This window comes from Hyperoodon ampullatus (assembly GCF_949752795.1).
Source record: "Hyperoodon ampullatus genome assembly, chromosome: 13".
Taxonomy (NCBI): domain Eukaryota; kingdom Metazoa; phylum Chordata; class Mammalia; order Artiodactyla; family Ziphiidae; genus Hyperoodon; species Hyperoodon ampullatus.
Window position 1 is genome coordinate 25710758 of NC_136926.1, and position 22699 is coordinate 25733456.

Genomic DNA, 22699 nt, shown 5'->3' on the forward strand with positions numbered 1-22699 from the left:
CAGTTGTGGCACGCAGGCTTAGTTGTTCCGTGGCACATGGGATCTTCCCGGACCAGGGACTGAACCTGTTTCCCCTGCATTGGCAGGCAGATTCTTATCCACTGCGCCACCAGGGAAGCCCTCTTCTAGGTCTTTGTTAAACATTTCTCACATCTTCTCGATCTTTGCCTCCATTCTTTTTCCGAGGTCCTGGATCGTCTTCACTATCATTATTCTGAATTATTTTTCCGGAAGGTTGCCTATCTCCACTTCACTTAATTGTTTTCCTGGGGTTTTATCTTGTTCCTTCATCTGGTACATCATCCTCTGCCATTTCATTTTGTCTATCTTTCTGTGAATGTGTTTTTTGTTCCACAGGCTGCAGGATTTTAGTTCTTCTTGCTTCTGCTGTCTGCCCTCTGGTGGATGAGGTTATCTAAGAGGCTTGTGCAAGCTGCCTGATGGGAGGGACTGGTGGTGGGTAGAGCTGGGTGTTGCTCTGGTGAGCAGAGCTCAGTAAAACTTTAATCTGCTTGTCGCTGATGGGTGGGGCTGAGTTCCCTCCCTGGTCGTTGTTTGGCCTGAGGCAACCCAGCACTGGAGGCTACAGGCTCTTTGGTGGGGCTAATGGAGGACTCTAAGAGGGCTCATGCCAAGGAGTACTTCCCAGAACTTATGCTGCCAGTGTCCTTATCCCCAGGGTGAGCCACAGCCTGCCCCTGCCTCTGCAGGAGACCCTCCAACACTAGCAGGTAGGCCTGGTTCAGTCTCCTGTGGGGTCACTGCTCCTTCTCCCTGGGTCTTGATGTGCACACTACTCTGTGTGTGTCCTCCAAGAGTGGAGTCTCTGTTTCCCTCAGGCCTGTCAAAGTTCTGCAATCAAATCCTGCTAGACTTCAAAGTCTGATTCTCTAGGAATTCCTCCTCCTGTTGCCAGACCCCTAGGTTGGGAAGCCTGATGTGGGGCTCAGAACCTTCACTCCAGTGGGCGGGCTTCTGTGGTATAATTATTCTCTAGTTTGTGAGTCACCCACCCAGCAGTTATGGGATTTGATTTTATCATGATTGCACCCCTCCTACCATCTCATTGCAGCTTCTCCTTTGTCTTTGGATATGGGGTATCTTTTTTGGTGAGTTCCCGTGTCTTCCTGTCGATGATTGTTCAGCAGTTAGTTGTGATTCCAGTGCTCTTGCAAGAGGGAGTGAGCACACGTCCTTCTACTCCTCCATCTTGAACCAATCCTGGATGTGACTTCTTTTTATGCTATTAGAATTATTGCTTAGTGAACAAACTGTATTATGGTATTGATAAAGAAAATGGAAATAAAAGAGTAATTTTGCCACTTCAACTTTCTTTCTTTTATACTTTTATTCAGTCAGCAAATATCCGATGGGTATGAGTTGCTCTTGTCTGGGCCCTCCATGTGGCTTATTCATGTGGTCGGTGCTCAGGCCTCCTCTTACCTGGCTTGGCGGTGGTGAAACTGAAACTCAGTCCTCCCTCCCACCCCACGTTGACACCTGGCTCTCCTCCTTTCCTGCTGCTTCACCAGCCACTCATTCGAGGTCCCCCTGGCTGGTTCTTTCCCATCTCCCTGGCTGCTGAATGCTGGACCTCCCCAGGGCCAGACCCTGGTGTCTCCTTTCCAGTTACCCTCACACACCTGGCGACATGGCATTAAAGACAACTTGCTAGAATGGTAGCAAGTCCCAGCTGTCTCCCTCAACTCCAATCTTGTGCATCCCGCTGCCCGTTTGACACCTGACTAGAAAGGTCTGTCAGGTCTTGCGCATGGAACATGCATTCTGCACATCTTCTACTCCTGCCGTCTTCCCTGTCCCTGAACGACAACTCCATCCTTCTAGTTGCTCAGGTTGACACCCGTGGAGTCGTGTTAGACTCTTTATTCTCTCTCACCCCAACTTCCAATCCATCAGGAAGTCCTGGGACTCGATTTAAAAAACAGATTTGAAATCCGACCTTCGCATCAGTGCCTCCAGGCCCATGCTACCGTCACCCTCACCTGGATTGATTGTAATAGCCTCTTCTCTCGGCGCCCTCCTTCCACTTGTGCTCCTCCACGTCCAACCTCAACAAAGCAGCTGAAGGGTCAGACCATGTCACCTGACTGCTTAAAACCCTCTGGGGACTCCCATATCACCCAGAATGAAAGCCCATCCTATGTTAGGCCACAGATGATCTGCGCCTCCTTACCACTGTGACCTTGAACAATTTAGCCGTGCTCCTGCCTCAGGGCCATTGCCCCTGCTGCTCCCTCTGCCTGGAGGCTCTCTGCTCTCACAGGTACCCTTGGCTTGCCCCTCACCCCTCCTCACAGAAAGTCGGCCCTGCCCACTGTACTGCACAGCACTTCCTGCCTGCTTTCTTTCTTTTTTCTTTTTTCAATTGGGGTGTAGTTGTTTTACAATGTTGTGTTAGTTTCTACTGTACAGCAAGGCGAAGTAGAGTTCCCTGTGCTATACAGCAGGTTCTCATTAGTTATCTATTTTATACATGTTAGTGTATATTTGTCAATCCCAATCTCCCAGTTCATCCCACCCCTGCTTTCCCCCCTTGGTGCCCATACATTTGTTCTCTACGTCTGTGTCTCTATTTCTGCCTTGCAAACCGGTTCATCTGTACCATTTTTCCAGATTCCACATTTATGTGTTAATATATGATATTTGTTCTTCTCTTTCTGACTTCACTCTGTATGACAATCTCTAGGTCCATCCACGTCTCTACAAATGGCCCAATTTCGTTTCTTTTTATGGCTGAGTAATATTCCATTATATATATGTACAACATCTTTTTTATCCATTCGTCTGTCGATGGACATTCAGGTTGCTTCCGTGCCTGTCTGTTTTCTAACCTTTCTTCTTCTCTGTAGGACTTTACTATTTATCACTGTCTATTGTGCTATAAAATAATCCCCTAATTTATCTTGTTCATCCTCTTCCTCCTAAGAGAATGTTAGCTTCATGAGGGCAGGGATTTGTCTGTTTTACTCACTGATGTATTCCTAGTATGTACAACACTGACACATAGTTGGCAGTGGACGTTTATTAATAGTTACTGAATTTAATGTACTAATGTCTTCCTAGGTCTATATAAACATAGGTAGGTAGATAGAGATATTTTATATTTATACACAGTTGTATAGTGTTATATCATATGGACATTCCACCATTTATGTAACATGTTATTGGGCCATTTAGATTGTATATAGTTTTTCATTATTATGATAAAGGTAGCAAACATTCCTAATAGTAAAAATAACTGCTTGAGTAATTATTATGTGCCTCTTCCAAGATTTTTTTTGCCTTACATTTGTTGGTGCTACGGTGTTTGGGTGCCTGTATGTTCTCAGTTATGTCTTACTAGTGCATTTTATGTTTCATGGTTTAAAAACAAAACAAAAAACCTCTGTCATATTTAATGCTTTTGGTATTGAATGCTACTTTATCTTATGTTAGTATCGTCAATGCTGTGTTTTTCGTTTGTTTGTTTTTATCTAAAAGGCTTTGTTATTTTTAGTCTCTCTTAATAATTTGGTTTTAAGTGTATCTTGTGTCAAATATAGCACAGTACTTGGATTTGGATTTGGAACGGAGTGGCTATCTCTACTCAATTAAAATTGGTTTGGGAGGGATTTTGTTCATTTTAAATGCCTCTGGGATTTTTTATTTTGAAAGTAACATATGCTGGTTGTAAAAAAAAAAAGTTACAATCCAAGTATGGAACTTGAAATTTTCTTACCATTCTATTTCTATAACCATGATTCCAGTCCCCAGAAGTATTTTTATATATATACTACCAGAATCACTCCCATCTCTATATAAACATACATGTGCACAAGTGTAATATGCACACACAAAATTTTAATGAGATTATATTATCAATATTGTTTACATTATTTTTTTATCATTTAATAGAGTTCCTTTATTCTTTCTGTATGCTACATTGTATTTCATCATATTCATGTACCTTAGTATTTTAACCATTCTCTTATAATCAGTTAGATTGTTAATATTTTTAAATTACTTCAGACAGTGATGAAATTACACTCCTGCTAATATTTCTGCAGTTGCAAGTAAGTCAGTGGAGTGTGTAGAGGGTGGCAACATAAGAATGCAGTAATACTTTTTTCCCTTCATCCCTTTGTACCTGGCTTCTAATTTATGGTTAGGGTTTGTATAGAAAAAATATGAATGGGAATTCTGCCCAGGGTATAATCCCTTTTGAGGAAATGTATTGATAAAATTCAGGTTGAGTTTATATTTGTGAGAATTCGTTTTTGAAGTTGGACTAAAAGTTCTGATCTGTAATTATCTTTTGATTTTCAAATAGGTGCTTTTCTTTTTGCCTCGAATATTGGCACTGGGCACTTTATGGGCCTGGCTGGAAAGAGGGTGTCTTCAGGGATTGCTGTTGGAGCCTTCGAGTGGAATGTAAGTAGTGCCTTCTGTAGCACCTAACCTCCACCTTTATCATTGTCCAAATGAAACATAAAAACTTGCTTTCAACCCTGAGTAAATATTAAAGACTCCTTGAGAAGTCATGGAAGAAAGGAACCAAGTCTTTGATTTCTCAACAAGATTGTGCTAGTTTTCATTCTTCTTAGTAAAGTAATGAAGAGATAGAGAATGTTTACATTCCAAGGACCATAGGAATACAGTTAGGAGACTAGTCAGGTAGGGAAAAGATCATATTAACACTTCAATATATATGTACATAAACATATACATACATACATACACCTATATGTGTGTATGTACATAGACATACAGATATATATGTATATATATGTGTGTGTGTTTATCAGTATGTACACATTTGCAGTATGCAGTTGACCTTTGAAAAACATGCATTTAAACCATGCACGTCCGGTTACACACAGATTTTTTTCAATAACTATAGTACTTGTATTTTCATTTCACAGATCTTTAAATTGACTAAGTGTGGGGAAAAGTTTGTGTTCAATTAGAGATCACAATATGTGGAATCAAAAGAACTAGGGTTTGAGTCCTGATTCTATCCAGATTGTTTCAGCTTCCTGCCCTTGGATGAGTCATTTATCAATTCCTTTGTTTTTGAGACAGATTTAGCTTGACTACATGGGGGTCGTCACCCCTAACCCCCACATTGTCCACGGGTCAACTGTATACTGAGAATAGGCTCAACTGAGTTCTTTGAGATATTCAGCTGGTTACTACAAAACTCCTAATTGATCGCCTATGAATACCAGGTTTCAACTATAAAACTTATAAAATGGATTATTTATCTAATCTGTGGAATATATTTGTTGTAGGACATAGAATTTGTTCACCTAAATTAATATAAGTGAATTTATGTGTCTTGGGTTAATTAACCTATCTCTATATAAATCACCTGTTAATTCCAGACCTGATAAGGCGCCCTGGTCTTTACCACCATTTAGTTCTCAGAATTCGTTCACATCTCCTTCATATATTCAACTTACCCCTTCTTTGTAAAGAAAGCCAGAGCCAAATGCATTACTTAATTTCAATAGCTTGTGTAAATTTTGGTATAGTTTCTCTACCATTTCTATGAATGGTTTCTGATTTTTTTTTACCATCTTTTTTGTTTAATTATAAGCCACCTTCGTTTCTATCTGGAAGTAGGCAAACAATAAATTTTAATAAATATCTTGAAAATTGGCTCAGTTAACCCCCCTAAATTAAGAATGCACCCCTTTATAGGCAAAGATCAAGTGCCTATAAGTTAAGTTTGTTGTACTGGAAGGCTTATGCTTGGACTGTTATTTGCAAGGTCCCCAGTAATGATACGTTTATTGGGCTCAAGACAGTAACTGAGCTTGCATCTCATTTAAGAGCTTAGCCTAGGTGGGACCCTGATTTAATTGCTCTTCTTTTCTTGGTTTCAGGCTCCATTTATGCTCCGTGTTCTTGGTTGGGTATTTTCTCCCATTTACATTAAGGCTGGGGTGAGTATCCATTAGCAGTTACTTTTTTCTCTACAATATTTTTTCTTACAAATACTGCATATGTACATAAAAACATTCTAGAGGGGTCTTCCCTGGTGGCGCAGTGGTTAAGAATCCGCCTGCCAATGCAGGGGACGTGGGTTTGAGCCCTGGTCCTGAAGGATCCCACATGCCGCGGAGCAACTGAGCCCATGCGCCACAACTGCTGAGCTTGTGCTATTGAGCTGGCGTGCTGCGGCTGCTGAAGCCCGCGTGCCTAGAGCCTGTGCTCCGCAGCAGGAGGGGCCGCCACAATCAGAAGCCTGCGCACCGCAGCAGAGAGTGGCCCCCACTCGCCACAGCCCACGCACAACAACCAAGGCCCAACGCAGCCAAAAATAAATAAATTAATTAAATTTAATTAAATAAAAAAAAATCCTAGAGGACAAGTTAAACTTCTCAGTGTTCTGATCCTTGTACTGAAGAAATGTCTGAAATAACATCATTCTGACTGGTAAACAGAAACCAGTAACTGCCTACTGTTTCACTCTGGACCTTACTCAAGAGTTCACCTCTTAAGGCTTTTATAGAAAACATTTTAAAACTTTGTTAAAAAATAAGACCTAAATTAAGAGAACAATTCTGTTAATGATTGGAAGACAACAGCCTAAAAATGTTAGTTCTCCCTAAATCCAGAAGAAGATGTTTGAGGAACTTGACAAGCTGACTCTAAAATGTATGTAGGAGATAAGGGGACAAAGATGTCAGTGCCTGGCTGAGAGAGAACAAAGAAGAGACCGTCCAGGCCTAGCATCCACAGGGGTACGTGGCATGATGTCACCAACATGGCAGAATAAGAGTGTTCTGTCAAAGAACTCCAGTTTAGACTGTCACCCACAGGTGAGAGGGCCTTTGTGGAAGTACAGCAGTCATGCTGTTGGAAAAAAAATTACCCACGACTGGATGCATTGAAGAGGGTAAAAGGGACAGGTTCACTTTACCCATGTCACCGCTCCCCCGAGGTGGCACAGCTCAGTGCCAAGAGAGACCTTCTTAGCCTGAGATTTGTCCCATGGGGGGAGAGCGACAGCATGTAAGTGCCCAGCTACTCTAGCTGCGCAGACTGCTGCCAAAAAGACCTACTTCTTTCTCACTCCATCTAGAATATTCAGGTGTGCTGTATGACCAGGGGGCGGGGAGTGGCTGGGAGAGCAGCACTCAGGGCTCTCAGATGGCATCAAAGGAACACAAATCCTACTAACCCCCTTGCAAACTCTATCAGGCAGCCTGCCAGTAAGCCGCTGGGGGCTCTTCACCTGCAGATCTCCCCAGCTGGCCCTCAGACACCCCAACATTCTTCACGCCTCACCCGCATATGCCTCCACCTTATGGCCAGCTCCCTTAGCTTACCTTCAATTGTGGCAGTGTTGATTCCTGGCATAAAGCTAGTGAGCACACGTAGAAAGCCAGCCTGACCCTGTGGGATTGGGAAAGCACACAGATGAGCATTCAGCACCACCCTCAGTAAGGCAAGCAAACTGGAGGCTGTCAGCACTCAGCCTGGCTTTGTAGGATCAGGGAAGACATGTGAAGCAGGTGTATCCAAGGAAAGGTCTGAGAAAGCCTCAGAATCCCTAGCAGGACTGATGGAAGGTACTTCTCTCCAAAAACCAGTCAGTAAAAACTGGAGGCGGTGACTGCTTCCTCAAATGCAGAAACAGCAACACAAGACTTCAAGGAACTTGAAAAATCGAGGAAACATGACACCACCAAAGGAACACAATAATTTTCCAGTAACCAACTCCAAAGATTTGCTTGATAAAAAGTTCAAGACAGTTGTTTGAAGGAAGCTCAGTGAGCTACAAGAAAACACAGAAGGACAGCTCAGCGAAATAAGGAAAACAATATGTGAAGGAAATGAGAGGTTTAACAGAGAGATAGGAATCCTAACCGTACAAATTCTGGAGCTGAAGATTACAATGAATGAAATGGAAAATGCAAATGAGGACATCAACAGCAGGCTTGGCAAAGCAGAAGAAAGATTCTGTGAACTCAATGATAGGTCATTTGAAATTACCCAGTCAGAGGAGAACAAAGGAAAAAGAATGAAGAAGAGTGAAGAAAGCCTATGTGAGTTATGGGACACCATTAAAAGAAACAATGTACACATTACTGGCATCCCAGAAGGAGAAGAGAGGGAGAAGCAGGCAGAAAGCTTATTTAAAATGGAGAACTTCCCAAATCTGAGGAGAGATTTGGATATCCAAGATGACAAAGCTCATCAGTTCTCCCCCAAGTTTTAACCCCAAACTATCTTCTCCAAGACACATTATAATAAAACTGTCTGAAATCAAAGACAGAGAGGAAATTTTAAAAGCAGGAAAAGAAAAAAAATTCCTCACATACAAGGGAACTCCCATAAGGCTATCAGTGGATTTCTCAGCAGAAGGCTTGCAGGACAGGAGACAGTGGGATGATGTATTCAAAGTGGTAAAAGAAAAAGACTGCCAGCCAAGAATACATTATCTGGCAGAGTTGGTCTTCAGAAATGAAAGAAAAAAAGACTTTATCAGACAAACCAAAGCTGGGGAAGTTCATCACCACTAGAGCTGCCTTATAAGAAATGGTGGGGCTTCCCTGGTGGTGCAGTGGTTGAGAGTCCGCCTGCCGATGCAGGGGACACGGGTTCGTGCACCAGTCCGGGAAGATCCCACATGCCGCGGAGCAGCTGGGCCCGTGAGCCATGGACGCTGAGCCTGCGCGTCCGGAGCCTGTGCTCCACAACGAGAGAGGCCACAACTGTGAGAGGCCCGCGTACCGCAAAAAAAAAAAAAAAAAAAAAAAAGAAATGGTGGAAGGAGTTTTCAAGCTGAAATGAAAGGATGTTAATTAGTAACATGAAAATATAGTAAGTAGATAGTCAAAATCAGACCACTCAAATACAGTAAGATGGTGGTACATTAACCACTTAACTCTAAAGGTTAAAGGACAAAAGTATTTTTTAAAAACCATAGCTACAATTATTTGTTAACAGATACATAATATAAAAAGAGGTAAATTGTGATATCAAAAACATTAAATGTCAGGCAGAAAGTAAAAGGGTAGAGTTTTCATATGCATTCGAAGTTATCACCTTGAAATAGACTGTTGTATCTATGGAAGCCTCATGGTAACCACAAAGCAAAAAGCTATGCTAGATACACAAAAGAGAAAGGAGAGAATCAAAGCATACTACTATGGAAAATCATTAATTCACAAAGGAAGATAGTAAGAGAGGAAGAAAGTAACAGGGAAACTACAAAACAGTTAGAAAACAACTACCAAGATGTCATTAGTAAGTCCTTACCTAGCAATAATTACTTTACATGTAAATGAATTGGATACTCCAATCAAAAGGCACAGAGTGGATGAATGGATTAAAAACTAGCATGGTGGGACTTCCTGGTGGTCCACTGGTTAACACTTTGCCTTCCAATGCAGGGGGTGAGGGTTCGATCCCTTGTCGGGGAGCTAAGATCCCACATGCCTAGTGGCCAGAAAACCAAAACATGAAACAGAAGCAATATTGTAACAAATTCAGTAAAATGGTCCACATCAAAAAAATCTTTAAAAAAAGAATTAGCATGGTGACTATCATTAACAATACTGTATTATACACTTAAAAGTTGCTAAGAGAGTAAATCTTAAATGTTCTCACCACAAAAAAGTGGCAGCCATGTGGGGTGATGGAGATAATAACTTAAACTTACTGTGCTAATCATTTTGTAATTTATACATGTATCAGATCACATCACATACCTTAAACTTGTATGATGTTGTATGTCATAGCTCAATAAATCTGGAAAAAAGTAAATAAAGTGTATGTAGAAGAACAAAAGCATAAGAATTGCAAAGATATTCCTATCAAAGAAAAATAAAAAGGGCTTATCCTACCAAATAGCATGACTTACTATAAAGCTGTAGTAATTAAGACAGTTTGGTATTGGCACAAGGATAAACACATTGACACAAGAGAGAGTGAAAAAGCCCAGAAGCACTCATATGTATGAACACCTGATTTATGACATAGAGGGCATTGCAGATGACTGAGGAAAGGAGGATCAATTGGTTATCATATGAAAAAAATAAAATTAGATCCCTATTCTACACAAAAATAATTTTGGATTGATTAAAGGTTTAAATAGGAAAAGCAAAAATTTGTCTAACTTTCATAAGAAAATAAACAATATCTTTATGTCCTTGAGGTATGGGAGGATTTTAAAATAAGATACAAAAAGCTCAAATCTCTGGCTAACCACCAAAGTACACAGGCATACCTGAGACCCCAGGGAGCCCAGCCAAAAAAAGATCTGTCTTGCAAAGACAGGACTGTTCCTGGAGAGATTTGTGAGTTTGCTGTGCCAGTGACTGAGCACATTCCCCAGCCCGCACAGGGCAGGCAGTGGAAGACAGAAGTCTTGCTGGTTGGAGGTATCAAGGACATAATTGAGGGCTGGCAAAGCAACCCGAAACTTAGGAGGGGAGCTCCAAAAACAAGGGAGCCAAAGAGAGGGTCAGTCCCCAAATCTCAGTATAAATTCTGCCCAAACCCTTGACTGACTGCCAGGCTACTCAAGTGCAGGGAAAACCTTCAGAGGACCAGGCTAAGTCAGCAGCAGCTGGAAGCTGGAAAACCAAGTGGAGACCTCAGCTTCTGCACTGCAGGGTGGGGGTCAGGGTGGCATGGAAGATATGGTAGTCTGAGTCCAGACACATTCATTCCCTACACAAACAAGAGCACTAATCCTCAGAAGAACAGAACGGATTCTAGAGTGCTACGTCATATTATCTATGATGGCCAGTCTTCAACCAAGAATTATTAGATATGCAAAGAAATGGGAAAACAAACATGACCTACACTCAGGGAGAAAAAAAGCAATAAGTAGAAGCTGACTCTGAGCAGACCCAGATGTAGATTTAACAAAACAAAGACTTCAACTTGCCATTATAAATATATTCCAAAATGTAAAGGAAAATGTGATATTAATGAGGGAACAAATAAGGCCTCTCAACAGAGAAACTGAAACTATAGAAAAGAACCAAGTGGGGACTTCCCTGGTGGTGCAGTGGTTAAGAATATGCCTGCCAATGCAGGGGACACGGGTTCAATCCCTGGTCCAGGAAGATCCCACATACTGTGGAGCAACTAAGCCTGTGTGCCAGAACTACTGAGCCTGCACCACGACTACTGAAGCCTGCGTGCCTAGAGCCCATGCTCTGCAACAAGAGAAGCCACCGCTATGAGAAGCCTGAGCACCACAGTGAAGAGTACCCCCTGCTCATGGCAACTAGAGAAAGCCCGCACACAGCAACGAAGACCCAATGCAGCCAAAAATTTAAAAATTTTAAAAAATAAAAAATAAACAAAAGTAAAAACCAACAAAAAAACCAAGTCAAAATTCTTGAGTTGAAAAGCATAGTAGCTGAAATGAAAACTTCACAAGAGGGGTTCAACAGCACAATTAAGATGGCAAAAGAGAGAATCAGTGAACTTGAAGATAAGAATTACTCAGGATAAAGAACAGAGGAGAAAAAAACTGAAGAAAAAGGAACAAAACCTCAGAGACCTGCAATACAATATCAAGCAATCGATCAGACATGTAATTGGAGTCCCAGAAAGAGAAGAGAAAGAGGCAGAAAAAATTTTTTGAAGAAATAATAACCGAAAATATATCCTTTGGTGGAAAATGTTAATTTACAGATTCAAAATGCTTGACAAACACTAAATAGAATAAACACAAAGAAAACTACACATAGGTTTACATCACAGTCAAACTGCTAAAAGCAAAGATAAAGAGAAGATTTTGAAAGTGGTAAAAGAAAAGCAACACATTACATGCAGGGAAACAATGATACAGTTAATAGACAACTTCTCATCAGATACAGTGGAGACCAGAAAACATCAGAATGACATAGTTAGATGCTGAATGGAAGAAAAAGCTGTCAACCAAGAATTCTATACCCAGCAAAAGTATTCTTTAAAAGTGAAGATGAAATATATATAAATAGGGCTTCCCTGGTGGCGCAGTGGTTAAGAATCTGCCTGCCAATGCAGGGGACATGAGTACGAGTCCTGGTCCTGGAAGATCCCACATGCCGCAGAGCAACTAAGCCCGTGTGCCACGACTACTGAAGCCCGTGCGCCTAGAGCCCCGTGCTCCACAACAGGAAAGGCCGCCGCAGTGAGGGGCCTGCACACCGCAACAAAGAGTGGCCCCCGCTCGCCGCAACTAGAGAGAGCCCGCGCACAGCAACAAAGACCCAACGCAGCCAAAAATAAATAAAATAAATAAATTTAAAAAGACAAGAAATATATATAAATATTGAATCATTATGTTGTACACCTGAAACCAATGTAAGGTGATATGTCACTTATACTTCAATTAAAAAAGGAACTTATTGCAAAAAAAAATTTTTGAAGGTTATTGGGTAGGTAAAAATTTCTTAGGACACAAAAACCACAAACCATAAAGGAAGAAATTGATATATTGGACTTCAAAGTAAATTTTTAAACTTTAACTCTTAGAAGTATATTTTTAAGAAAGTGAAAAGTCAAGCTAGACACTGGGAAGGAGTATTTGTAGAACATACTGACAGTAAAAGACATATCCTGAATATACATATTTTTTAAAACTCTTAAAGCTTAACAGCAAAAAGACATTTCACCAAAGAAAATATACAGATGGCAAATAATCACATGAAAAGATGTTCACTATCACTGACCGTTAGGAAAATGCTACTTAAAATCAGATCCCATGCACACCCACTAGAATGGCTGAGATTAAAAGGACTGACGCTACCAAGAGCTGGAGAGGTTGTGGAGCCCCCGGGGCCCGTACCTTTCTGGAGAGAACGTTGGAAAACAGGTTGGCAGTTTCTTACCCAGTTACACCGTAGGATCTAGCCATTCTGTTCCTGGGTGTGGCACTTCACCCCACCCCAGAGAAATGAAGACGCACGTCCACACACAGACAGGAAGTTTTAGTCCTAACAGCCGAACCTAGAAATAATCTGAATTGGGACAGACAGCACGCAACATGGTACTAGGTGGCACCGAGGAGCCGTCGAGTGACAGCACGGGTGAGAAGCAGGATGTGGCACCAGGTGAAAGCAGCAGGATATAGAAGCGCACACGCTCTTTTTTTGGGGGGGACGGTTGCATTTATTCTTTATTGATTATGAATACTTTCCTTACTAGCCATATGCATTAAAAGAAAATTGTGAACCAGTAAAATAAACCAGACAGAGAAACAAATACTGCATGATATCAATTATGTGTGGAGTCTTAAAAAAAAAAATGTCGAACTCATAGAAACACACAACGGAATGGTGGTTGCCAGGGTTGGGTTGTGGAGGAAATAGGAAGGTCTGCTGGTCTCAGAGGGAAGTTCATGAGTGATTTGTGAGCAGGGACTCTGGTGGTTCTGTGACCATTCACACTGGTTTCCCCAGACCTGTGTGACTCCATGGGTTTGAGCTCCAGGGAAGGCGAGTCTGGTGACAGCTGGTTTTCCAAGACTGACAGCTGGTTTTCCAAGACCGGGAAATGATGAGGGTCTTGGCCGCACACCCTTGGGGGCTTAGCAGGGTGTTAGAAAGGCCTTATATTCGGAGTGTGGTGGTGATCACACAACTGTATACATTTTCCCAAACTCATCAAACTTTACACTTAAAATGGGATAATTTTACTGTGTGTAAACCATGGCTCATAAAACTGTTAAAAATGTACACTTGTGGAGAGGGCATTAAAATTGTGGAAGGCTTTGTTTGCCGTGCAGTCTAAAGCCTGCAATTGTGAAGCCATAATCCCAGGAAAATCACCTCAGATTGTGATGGATTTTGAGATAAAGTCTTTAAAGAAGTAATTAAGTTAAAATGAGGTCGTTAGGGTGGGTCCTAATCCAGCATGACTTTATGAGACGAGGATATTGGAGGCAGACATGTACAGAGGGAAGGATGAGCAGACGCAGCAGGGAGATGGTCTCAGCCAGCCGAGGAGACAGGCCTGGCATGCATCCTTACTCACAGCCCCGCGAGAACCAGCCCCGGACACCGCGAGCTGCCAGCGCCCAGAGCTACAGGGCAATGCGTTTCTGTTGTGTGAGCCACTCTGTCGTACTTTGTGACGGCAGCCCTGGCAAACTAATATGAGTAGTGAGTGTGAAACAGCTTAGAGCCTGACTGAGAAAGTCAGCCGTGTGTGGCAGCATATGATTAAGAACCAAATGAAGAGGAAATGAATAAAAGCTCCAGGTGTTTAGGAGGGGGCGTGTAGTCCCTGCCAAGCCCCCAGCTAAGGCTTCAGAAAGCAGATGGGATTTGCATGTGTGAGGTGGGGGAACAAGAGCACAGGAGGATATTCAGGACCGGAGGCGGGATGGTATTCAGTTACCGCTAGTTTATTCACTGCCGTGAGCCAGGCACTGTGCTAGGAGCAAGGCATCTGATGAGCGAAGAGGGCGCTCCCTGCCGCTGGGCACACACAGCGTGAGATGGTGGAGGTAGAAATGAGCAGGGCGGTCTGGGGCACCAGCACACACACGAGCGGCATTGGCACAGAGGACCAGGTGCGAGAGCTGTGGAGTCAAGTTGTGTCTCCCTTGAGCCCTTGGTATATTTGTAGTATGTGATAAAAACATTTGATTTTGCTCTATGATTATTTCATGAAAGTGATTTGTCATCGTTTGACATATTCAATTAGCTGCATTTACTTCTGCTTTCCAAAGGTTAGACAGGAAGCTAAATTCCAAGCTTCTTGAAGACGCGGTTTTGCCTCTTCTTTCCTAGTTCTCCCATCTTAACAGGGGTCCGTGTAATGCAAAGCGAGAGTTGGTGACCCTGCACCTGGTACTCCTGGGCCGCTCCCACCGTCAGCCGCATCTCTGTGACAGCCAGCACCTTGTGAGCACTCTGCCTGATGGTGGCTTCTCTTGTTGCTCCTACAGGTAGTAACATTGCCCAAATATTTGAGGAAGAGGTTTGGTGGCTACTGGATCCAGTTCCTCCTCGCTATTCTGTACTTATTCCTTTATATCTTCAGTAAGATCTCGGTGAGTTGTGTAAAAGCCAGCCCAAGGAAGAAAAACACAAAAAAATCAATAGGCAGGACTATGCTAGGTTTGTCACAGCAGTTTACTCTGGGGTCCCATAAGTTACTTGTTGGCCTCTGCTGTCTAAGCTAAAGTGGAGAAAAAATAGCTTAATCATACACAAAATGAAAGGCAGAGGCATCTTCTTTGCCTCCCAAGCCTGGGTTACAGGCCCCTCCTGTGTGTTCCCAGAGAACCCTGGGCGTCATGTCATGAGGTGATGCCACTCCCCTGCTGGAAACAATCCAGGAACCCCACCACCCTTACAAGAGAACTGAACCTCATGTTATGACCTGTGAAGCCTTCCCACCCTGGCCCTGCCTCTGGCCTCGTCTCCTCCCCTGTACTCGCCGTATCATTTCTCAAATCCAGCAAGCTTATTCCCACTTGAAGCCCTTGACACCTGCTCTGTACTGTGTCTGGAATGTTCTTCCCCAAGATTTTTGAAATGTCACCTCCTGGGAGAGGTGATCCATCCGCCCCTGAGTGTGTGATTCCATGATTGTTCTACCTCTACGTCTTTGTTCTCTGGACTTGCATCACTACCACATAACGTGACTTTTTTTTTTGATGGTACATACCTTGATTGTTCATTGTGTCACATAAATAAGTCATACCCCCCAGGTCCAAAACTTCTTAAGAACCAGAGCCATTGTATCCTTCACACAATGAGTCTGATGCACATGGTAGGTGCTTAGTGAGTAAGACGAATGAAAATAACAGCTGAGGGGCTCCCCTGGTGGCGCAGTGGTTGAGAGTCTGCCTGCCGATGCAGGGGACAAGGGTTCGTGCCCTGGTCCAGGAAGATCCCACATGCCACGGAGCAGCTGGGCCCGTGAGCCATGGCCGCTGAGCCTGCGCGTCCGGAGCCTGTGCTCCGCAACAAGAGAGGCCACGACAGTGAGAGGCCCGCGTAACGCAAAAAAAAAAAAAAAAAATAGCTGATATGAATTGAGAATCAGGTACCATGCAGGCATTTATCTGTATTGCCTCATTAAATATCACAGTCATCATGAGGCATAACTACTTTTATTATCCTCATTTTACTGATGAGGAAGCTGAGTTACTCTAACAAGTTAACTAACTTGTTCATGAAACACACCAAGAGTAGAACTCAGACCTGGGTCCCTCTAACACCAAAGCCCCCGATATTTGAATAGCATATTACTGTACCTGTAGTGACAATTACACTCACCTTCAAGTGGAGGCTTCCTCCCACTAGCTAGGAGTATCCTTAGTGAGGTTGGCGGTACACACTGTTCCATGAGTCAGAGATTGGTCTTGCAGAAACCTAGAAGGAAAAGCTCTTGGCTCAGGTATGGAAAAATTATTGAAATGATATGCTAGTTCAGTTGAAGGGTTATGGTTCCATAGAGCATGTTGTTGAGCCTCATGGAAGGAGAACAGATAGACTCACACAGAATCACAAACCTCAGTCTTACCATTCAGTAAGCATTAGTGCTCCACGAAGTATACTCAATGCTGTGTTGCTGGGACACAAAATACATGTCAGGCATGCTCCAAGGAATTTTGTAATGAGATGGGAAACAATCACTGATTTGAGTGACACAACTATAAACTATAAAACATTCTAAGCCATTGTGTTTGCTCAATGTTAATGGTAAATATCAACTTTATTAAAACTTGCCAAGACCATCCCAATACTTGAGAATGATATCCAATTAAACTTCAGGGGCAGGTGGAATATTCCATTTAATGTTAGCAATTATATCTCTAAATAATTATATATCATTTACTGTTATAGACTGAATGTTTGTATCCCCCCCAAAATTCATAAGTTGAAATCCTAACCTCCAATGTGATGGTATTGGGATTTGGGACCTTTGGGAGGTGGTTAGGTCATGAGGGAAGAACCTTCACAAATGGCATTAGTGTCCTTATAAAAGAGACCCCAGAGAGCTCCCTCGACCCTTCTGCCACATGAGGACACAGTGAGAAGATGGCCAACACCCTGTCAGCCAGCACCTTGATCTTGGACTTCCCAGGCTCCAGAACTGTGGGAAGTAAGCCATTCACTATATGGTATTTTGTTATAGCAGCCCAAACAGACTAAGACATTTTCTGAGAAATTTAATGGGATTTTCTTTTTTTTACCAGAGTATTCATGCTAGTTCTTTTGATAAGTAAACTATTTGGGAGAGGCGTTGTTTTCCTTTAAAAATATACAAGAACTTGTACATCCAAGTGAATGTTGCCTTCAAACAAGTCACCATGGGAACCCATGCACATACAATTTTATTTTTTTATTTCTAATTTTTAGGTAGTTTTTAGGTAAGGTAAACAAAACAAAAGGGTACACAGTGAAATATTTAGCACCCTCAGTTTCTCAATTTGACTCCCCAGAGCCAACCAGTGTCGTAAGTTTTGTGAACATCCTTCCAGAGACGGTCTTCATATGTACAAGCAAACCTTGGAGATATTGTGGGTTTGGTTCCAGACTACAGCAATGAAGCAAATACCACAATAAAGCAAGTCACATGAATTTTTTGGTTTCCCAGTGCATATAAACTTATGTTTAGACTATACTGTAGTCTGTTAAGTGTACAATAGCATTATGTCTAAAAACAAGGCACATACCTTAATTTTAAAATAATGCTGTTGGAAAAATGGCACTTATAGACTTGCTCGTTTCATGGTTGCCACAGACCTTCAATTTGTAAAAAAAAACAAACAAAAACACATGGTATCTGCAAAGTGCAGTAAAGCAAAACACAATAAAATGAGATATGCCTGTACAAATATTTTTTTTAATCTGTGAGATATATATCTTAATAGAATCAGAACATCTTAAAGCCCGTTTTTCCACCACTGGAACTATATCTTAGGCAAATTTCTATATCAGCAAATAGAGATCTACTGCATCTTTTTTGCTTTTGTATTTGTAATAAACTTTTTATTGAAAAGTGCACAAATCAAAGTGGATAGCTAGATGAAGTATCACAAAGTGAACACACTCTGGTAGCCAGCACCCAGGTCAAGAAGTTGTCTTTTTGTTTCCTTCTTTTCCAAACTTTATACTTTCGTTTCTTTTTCTTGCCTTCTTACACTGGCCAGGACCTTTAGTACAGTATTGAAGACAAGAAGAGGCATTAGTCCTCCTTGTCTCATTCCCAATTTAGAGGGAAAGCTTGGAATATTTCACCATTAAATAAAATGTTTGCTGTCAATTTTTTGTAGATATTTTTTGTCATACTAACCAAGTTCCCTTCTATTCCTAAGATTGTTTATCATGAGCGGGTTTTGAATTGTATCAAATGTTTTTCCACATCTACTGAGGTGATTATATTATTTTTCTCCTTTTTCTTTTAGCACAGTTAATTACATTGACTTGGTTTTGAGTGTTAACCTTGCATTCCTGGATTTGTCAAGAGATACCTCAATTTCCTCTCCAAAGTGTCAATTTTAACTTATATTCTCAGAAATGTATGAGAATATGTGTTTCTTAACCTCTCAGCCAACACTTGATGTTTTTGTGTTTTTTTTAATTTTTAAAAATTTTTTATTTATTTTTTTTAGCTGCATTGGGTCCTTGTTGCTGTGTGTGGGCTTTCTCTCTAGTTGGCGGTGAGTGGGGGCTACTCTTCCTCGTGGCGCGTGGGCTTCTCATTGCAGTGGCTTCTCTTGTTTCAGAGCACAGGCTCTAGGTGTGCAGGTTTCAGTAGTTGTGGCACGCGGGCTCAGTAGTTGTGGCTCGCAGGCTCTAGAGAACAGGCTCAGTAGTTGTGGCGCACAGGCTTAGTTGCTCCACGGCATGTGGGATCTTCCCGGACCAGGGCTTGAACCCGTGTCCCCTGCGTTGGCAGGCAGATTCTTAACCACTGTGCCACCAGGGAAGCCCAACACTTGATGTTTTAAGACTTTAAAAAAATATGCCCAGTAGGTGAAAGGGGAAAAACAAGTATCTCATTTTTGTTTTAATTAGAAGTTTCCAGACACTGGTGAGGTTGAGCATCTTTTCATATACTTAGTGGACATTTGTATTTCCTCCTTTGTGGATTACATGTTCATATTCTCTACCACATTTCTTTCCAATAGTTTCCCTTGGCTATTGATGTGTGAGTCCTTCATACATGATGCAAATCTCTTCTTTTATTCTAACAAATTTTTAACTTGATTTCAGTCATATAAATTTAAAATTTTGAAGTCAAATTTGTCAACCTTCCTTTTCCTTTCTGTGTCTTGTTGAAGAATGTACTACTACCTAACCCAAGTTCATAAAGATACTCTCCTGTTTTCTTCTAATAACTTTGTGGTTTTGTAGTTCACCTTTTTAAAATACACATGGAATTCATTTTTAGAAGTGCCATGAGGTGTCTTATTCATTTCATAGTCACTTGGTATCTTTTTTTTTTTTTTTTTTGTAGTGCGCGGGCCTCTCACTGTTGTGGCCTCTCCCGTTGCGGAGCCCAGGCTCCGGACGCACAGGCTCAGTGGCCGTGGCTCACGGGCCCAGCCGCTCCGCGGCATATGGGATCTTCCCGGACTGGGGCACGAATCCGTGTCCCCTGCATCGGCAGGCGGACTCTCAACCACTGCACCACCAGGGAAGCCCCACTTGGTATCTTTTCATTGACTAGTCTTGACTCCATATGATTCTGAACCCATTTCAAAAATCAAGTCTATATCAAAGGAACATGGTTTAATATGCCAAAATAAAAGATTTTTTAGTTAAGTAGGTGGAATTATGTGTTTTAGTGCCTTTTAAAAATATTTTTCGGGCTTCCCTGGTGGCGCAGTGGTTAAGAATCCACCTGCCAATGCAGGGGACATGGGTTCAAGCCCTGGGCCGGGAAGATCCCACACGCCGCGGAGCAGCTAAGCACGTGCGCCAAAACTACTTAGCCTGCACTCTAGAGCCCGTGAGCTGCAACTACTGAAGCCCACGCACCTAGAGCCCGTGCTCTGCAATAAGAGAAGCCACTGCAATGAGAAGCCCGCGTGCAGCAACAAAGACCCAACTCAGCCAAAATTAAATAAATAAAATTTTCTTTAATGTTGAGATTTTACACCACTTAAGATATTGAGGGAGAAATGCTATAGGCTCTGAAGAAAATTCCAGATATGAAGTTTCATAAATGTTCTGCTGGAATTGCAGGAAAATGAATATTAGTTTCTGATTTAGTCGAGATTCTTCGAATAACTTGAAATAGAACTTTAGTTCCAAACTAGTATAAGCAAATAAGTAGTTCCTTGGCTCACCTAAGTGAAAATTCCAGGGCCGTCTTACTTTTGAGCATGGCTCGATCCAGCCTTCTGCATGAGCCAGGTAGACAAAAGAGCTTTAAACTGCCATCCTAGCTTAGAACCCCAAAGCAAAGAAGCAGGCTTTTTTGGTGCCTTAAGCAGAAGACTCCTGGGACAAGCTCTGATTAGCCGAGCTTGGGTCCCAAGTCCATTCCTGATACGTTAGCTGCCCAGGTGACAGGGAACATTGGCCAGGCCTCAGTCACATGCCAGATCAGAATGAGTGGTAGGTAGCTTGACGAGGCCCACCTAACTCATATAGGGCGGGATACAGCTGGAAGAGGGGTTCTGTCCCCAGAAGCAGGAGGATGGGGTGCCAGGCATACAACCACCAGTGTCCACTGTACTCTTCTTTTTCTTTGGAGGAGATGGTGTCTTTTCTTAGGTACATACAGTCTTGGCTATTTGCCAGTCCATTGTGTCACTTTGCAATCTTGGTTCTTCAGATGTGTGTTATTGTGCAGTTTAAGGTACTGACCAACTGTATGGTGTTTTCAAGCCTTTAAGGAGGTGGGAGGATACCAAGAGCTACAGCATAAGTATATGGATGCTAAGCCCACCCTCATCCGTGAAGGAAACTGGACCGCCCAGCCGGAATGCTTCATTCCTCATCTGGATTCTTTCCATATCTTCCGAGATCCCACCACTGGAGACATCCCCTAGCCTGGAGTCATCTTTGGCATCTCCACCCTCTCCTTGTACTACTGGTGCACCGACCAGGTAATCCGATGTGCTGCGCTGACAGGCCTGCGCTGGGGGCTGGGGGTTGGGGGTCTCTGCAGTCTGCAGCCACAGTCAGGCTTCCGTCCCAGCCTTGTGTAGTGCCCAGATGTAGTGCAGGACCACGTTCTGTCTAAAAGGGGTCTCTCGGGACTTCCCAGGTGGTCCAGTGGTTAAGACTTCACCTTCCAATGCAGGGAGTGCGGGTTCGATCCCTGGTCAGGGCGCTAAGATCCCACATGCCTCGAGGCCAAAAAACCAAAACATAGAACAGAAGGAATATTGTAACAAGTTCAATAAAGACTTTAAAAATGGTGCACATCAAAAAAACCTTTAAAAAAATAAAAGGGGTTCCCCCTCCAGTCCTGTCTATAACAGAGCAGTTGTTTTCATTTTTTCCTCCCTTTCATTATCTACAAAGCACAATGTTTGCACATGAAAAATATGTCAGTTCTCCCAAATTGAGTCTAGAAATTAAATACCACTAATCAGTATTTCAGTTGGATTTTTTAAGGACTCAAGCTTATTCTAAAAATTATATGGCTCTCTATCAATGGTGGTTAATGAAATAAACTGTGAAATATTCATACAGTGGAAAGCCAATATAGAAATAAAAAGGAAGTACAGCTACACACCATAGCATGGATGAATCTTTAAAGCATGATACCAAACAAAAGAAGCTAAGCACAGAAGACTAGGTGCTGTGTGATTACATTTATATAAAGCTTAACACAGGCAATGCTAAGTTATGTTGTTTAGGTAAACACAATTACGTAGCAAAAAATTGTAAAGAAAAAACAAGGAGGAAATAAAATAGTCATTAAAGTGATCATTTCTGAAGCAAGGGAGAGGGTTGAGGTTAAAAAGAGGCACATATAACGGTGTTGTTCACAATCATTAAAAAGTGGAAACAACCCAAATATCCACCAACAAATGAATGAATAAACAAAATGTGTATCCATGTGTTGGAATATTATTCAGCCATAAAAGAAATGAAGTACAGATACATGCTACACCTTGGATGAATCTCAAAAACATTATGCTAAGTGAAAGAAGCCAGACACAAAAGGTTACCTATTGTATGATTCCTTTTATATGAAATATCCAGAACAGGCAAATCCATGGAGACAGAAATCCGATTAGTGCTTCCCGGGGGAGGAGGGATGGAGATTGGCTGCTTCATGGGCCTGGGTGTTCTTCTGGGTGATGAAGCTGTGACGCTGGAGAGAGGTGGATGTGATGCAACACTGGGGATGTACTAAATGCTACAGAATTGTTCACTTTAAAATGGTTAATTACATGTTATGTGAATTTCACCACAATTGTTTAAAAGAGCCATGGAGAGAGGCTTCTGGGGTACCTCAATGTTGCTCCTCTTTTTTTTTTTTTAATTTTGTTCCACCGCCATCAGTGAGTTTTTTCATACATTTCTAAATCAGTTAGATTCTTTTTTGCATTCTGTATGCCAGCCTTTGAGTGTTGCACCTCTTGACTTGGTGTTTCCATAGTGCGCTCTGTAATGTGCTACACCATGTTCGTGTGTTATAGCACAATAAAAAGGGTTTAAACCTTTTGTGGAAGGAGAAGATGCCACAAATAGCTAACCCAAGTTTGAAAATGAAGAACAAAGGGGGAGAACTTGCCCGACCAGATATTTAA

The 22699-nt window shown here is 42.1% G+C and overlaps 1 protein-coding gene across 1 annotated transcript in view; it reads left to right on the forward strand.

Annotated features, from left to right (window-relative positions):
• LOC307062433 (sodium/glucose cotransporter 1-like) overlaps nucleotides 1-22699 on the forward strand; it is a gene marked incomplete at both ends in the record, with an annotated part of 95510 nt that overhangs the window by 45304 nt on the left and 27507 nt on the right. The window contains 2 exon segments of the mRNA XM_079718153.1: nucleotides 20820-20980; nucleotides 20984-21040. Of these exon segments, the coding sequence (XP_079574279.1) occupies nucleotides 20820-20980; nucleotides 20984-21040 (218 nt within the window).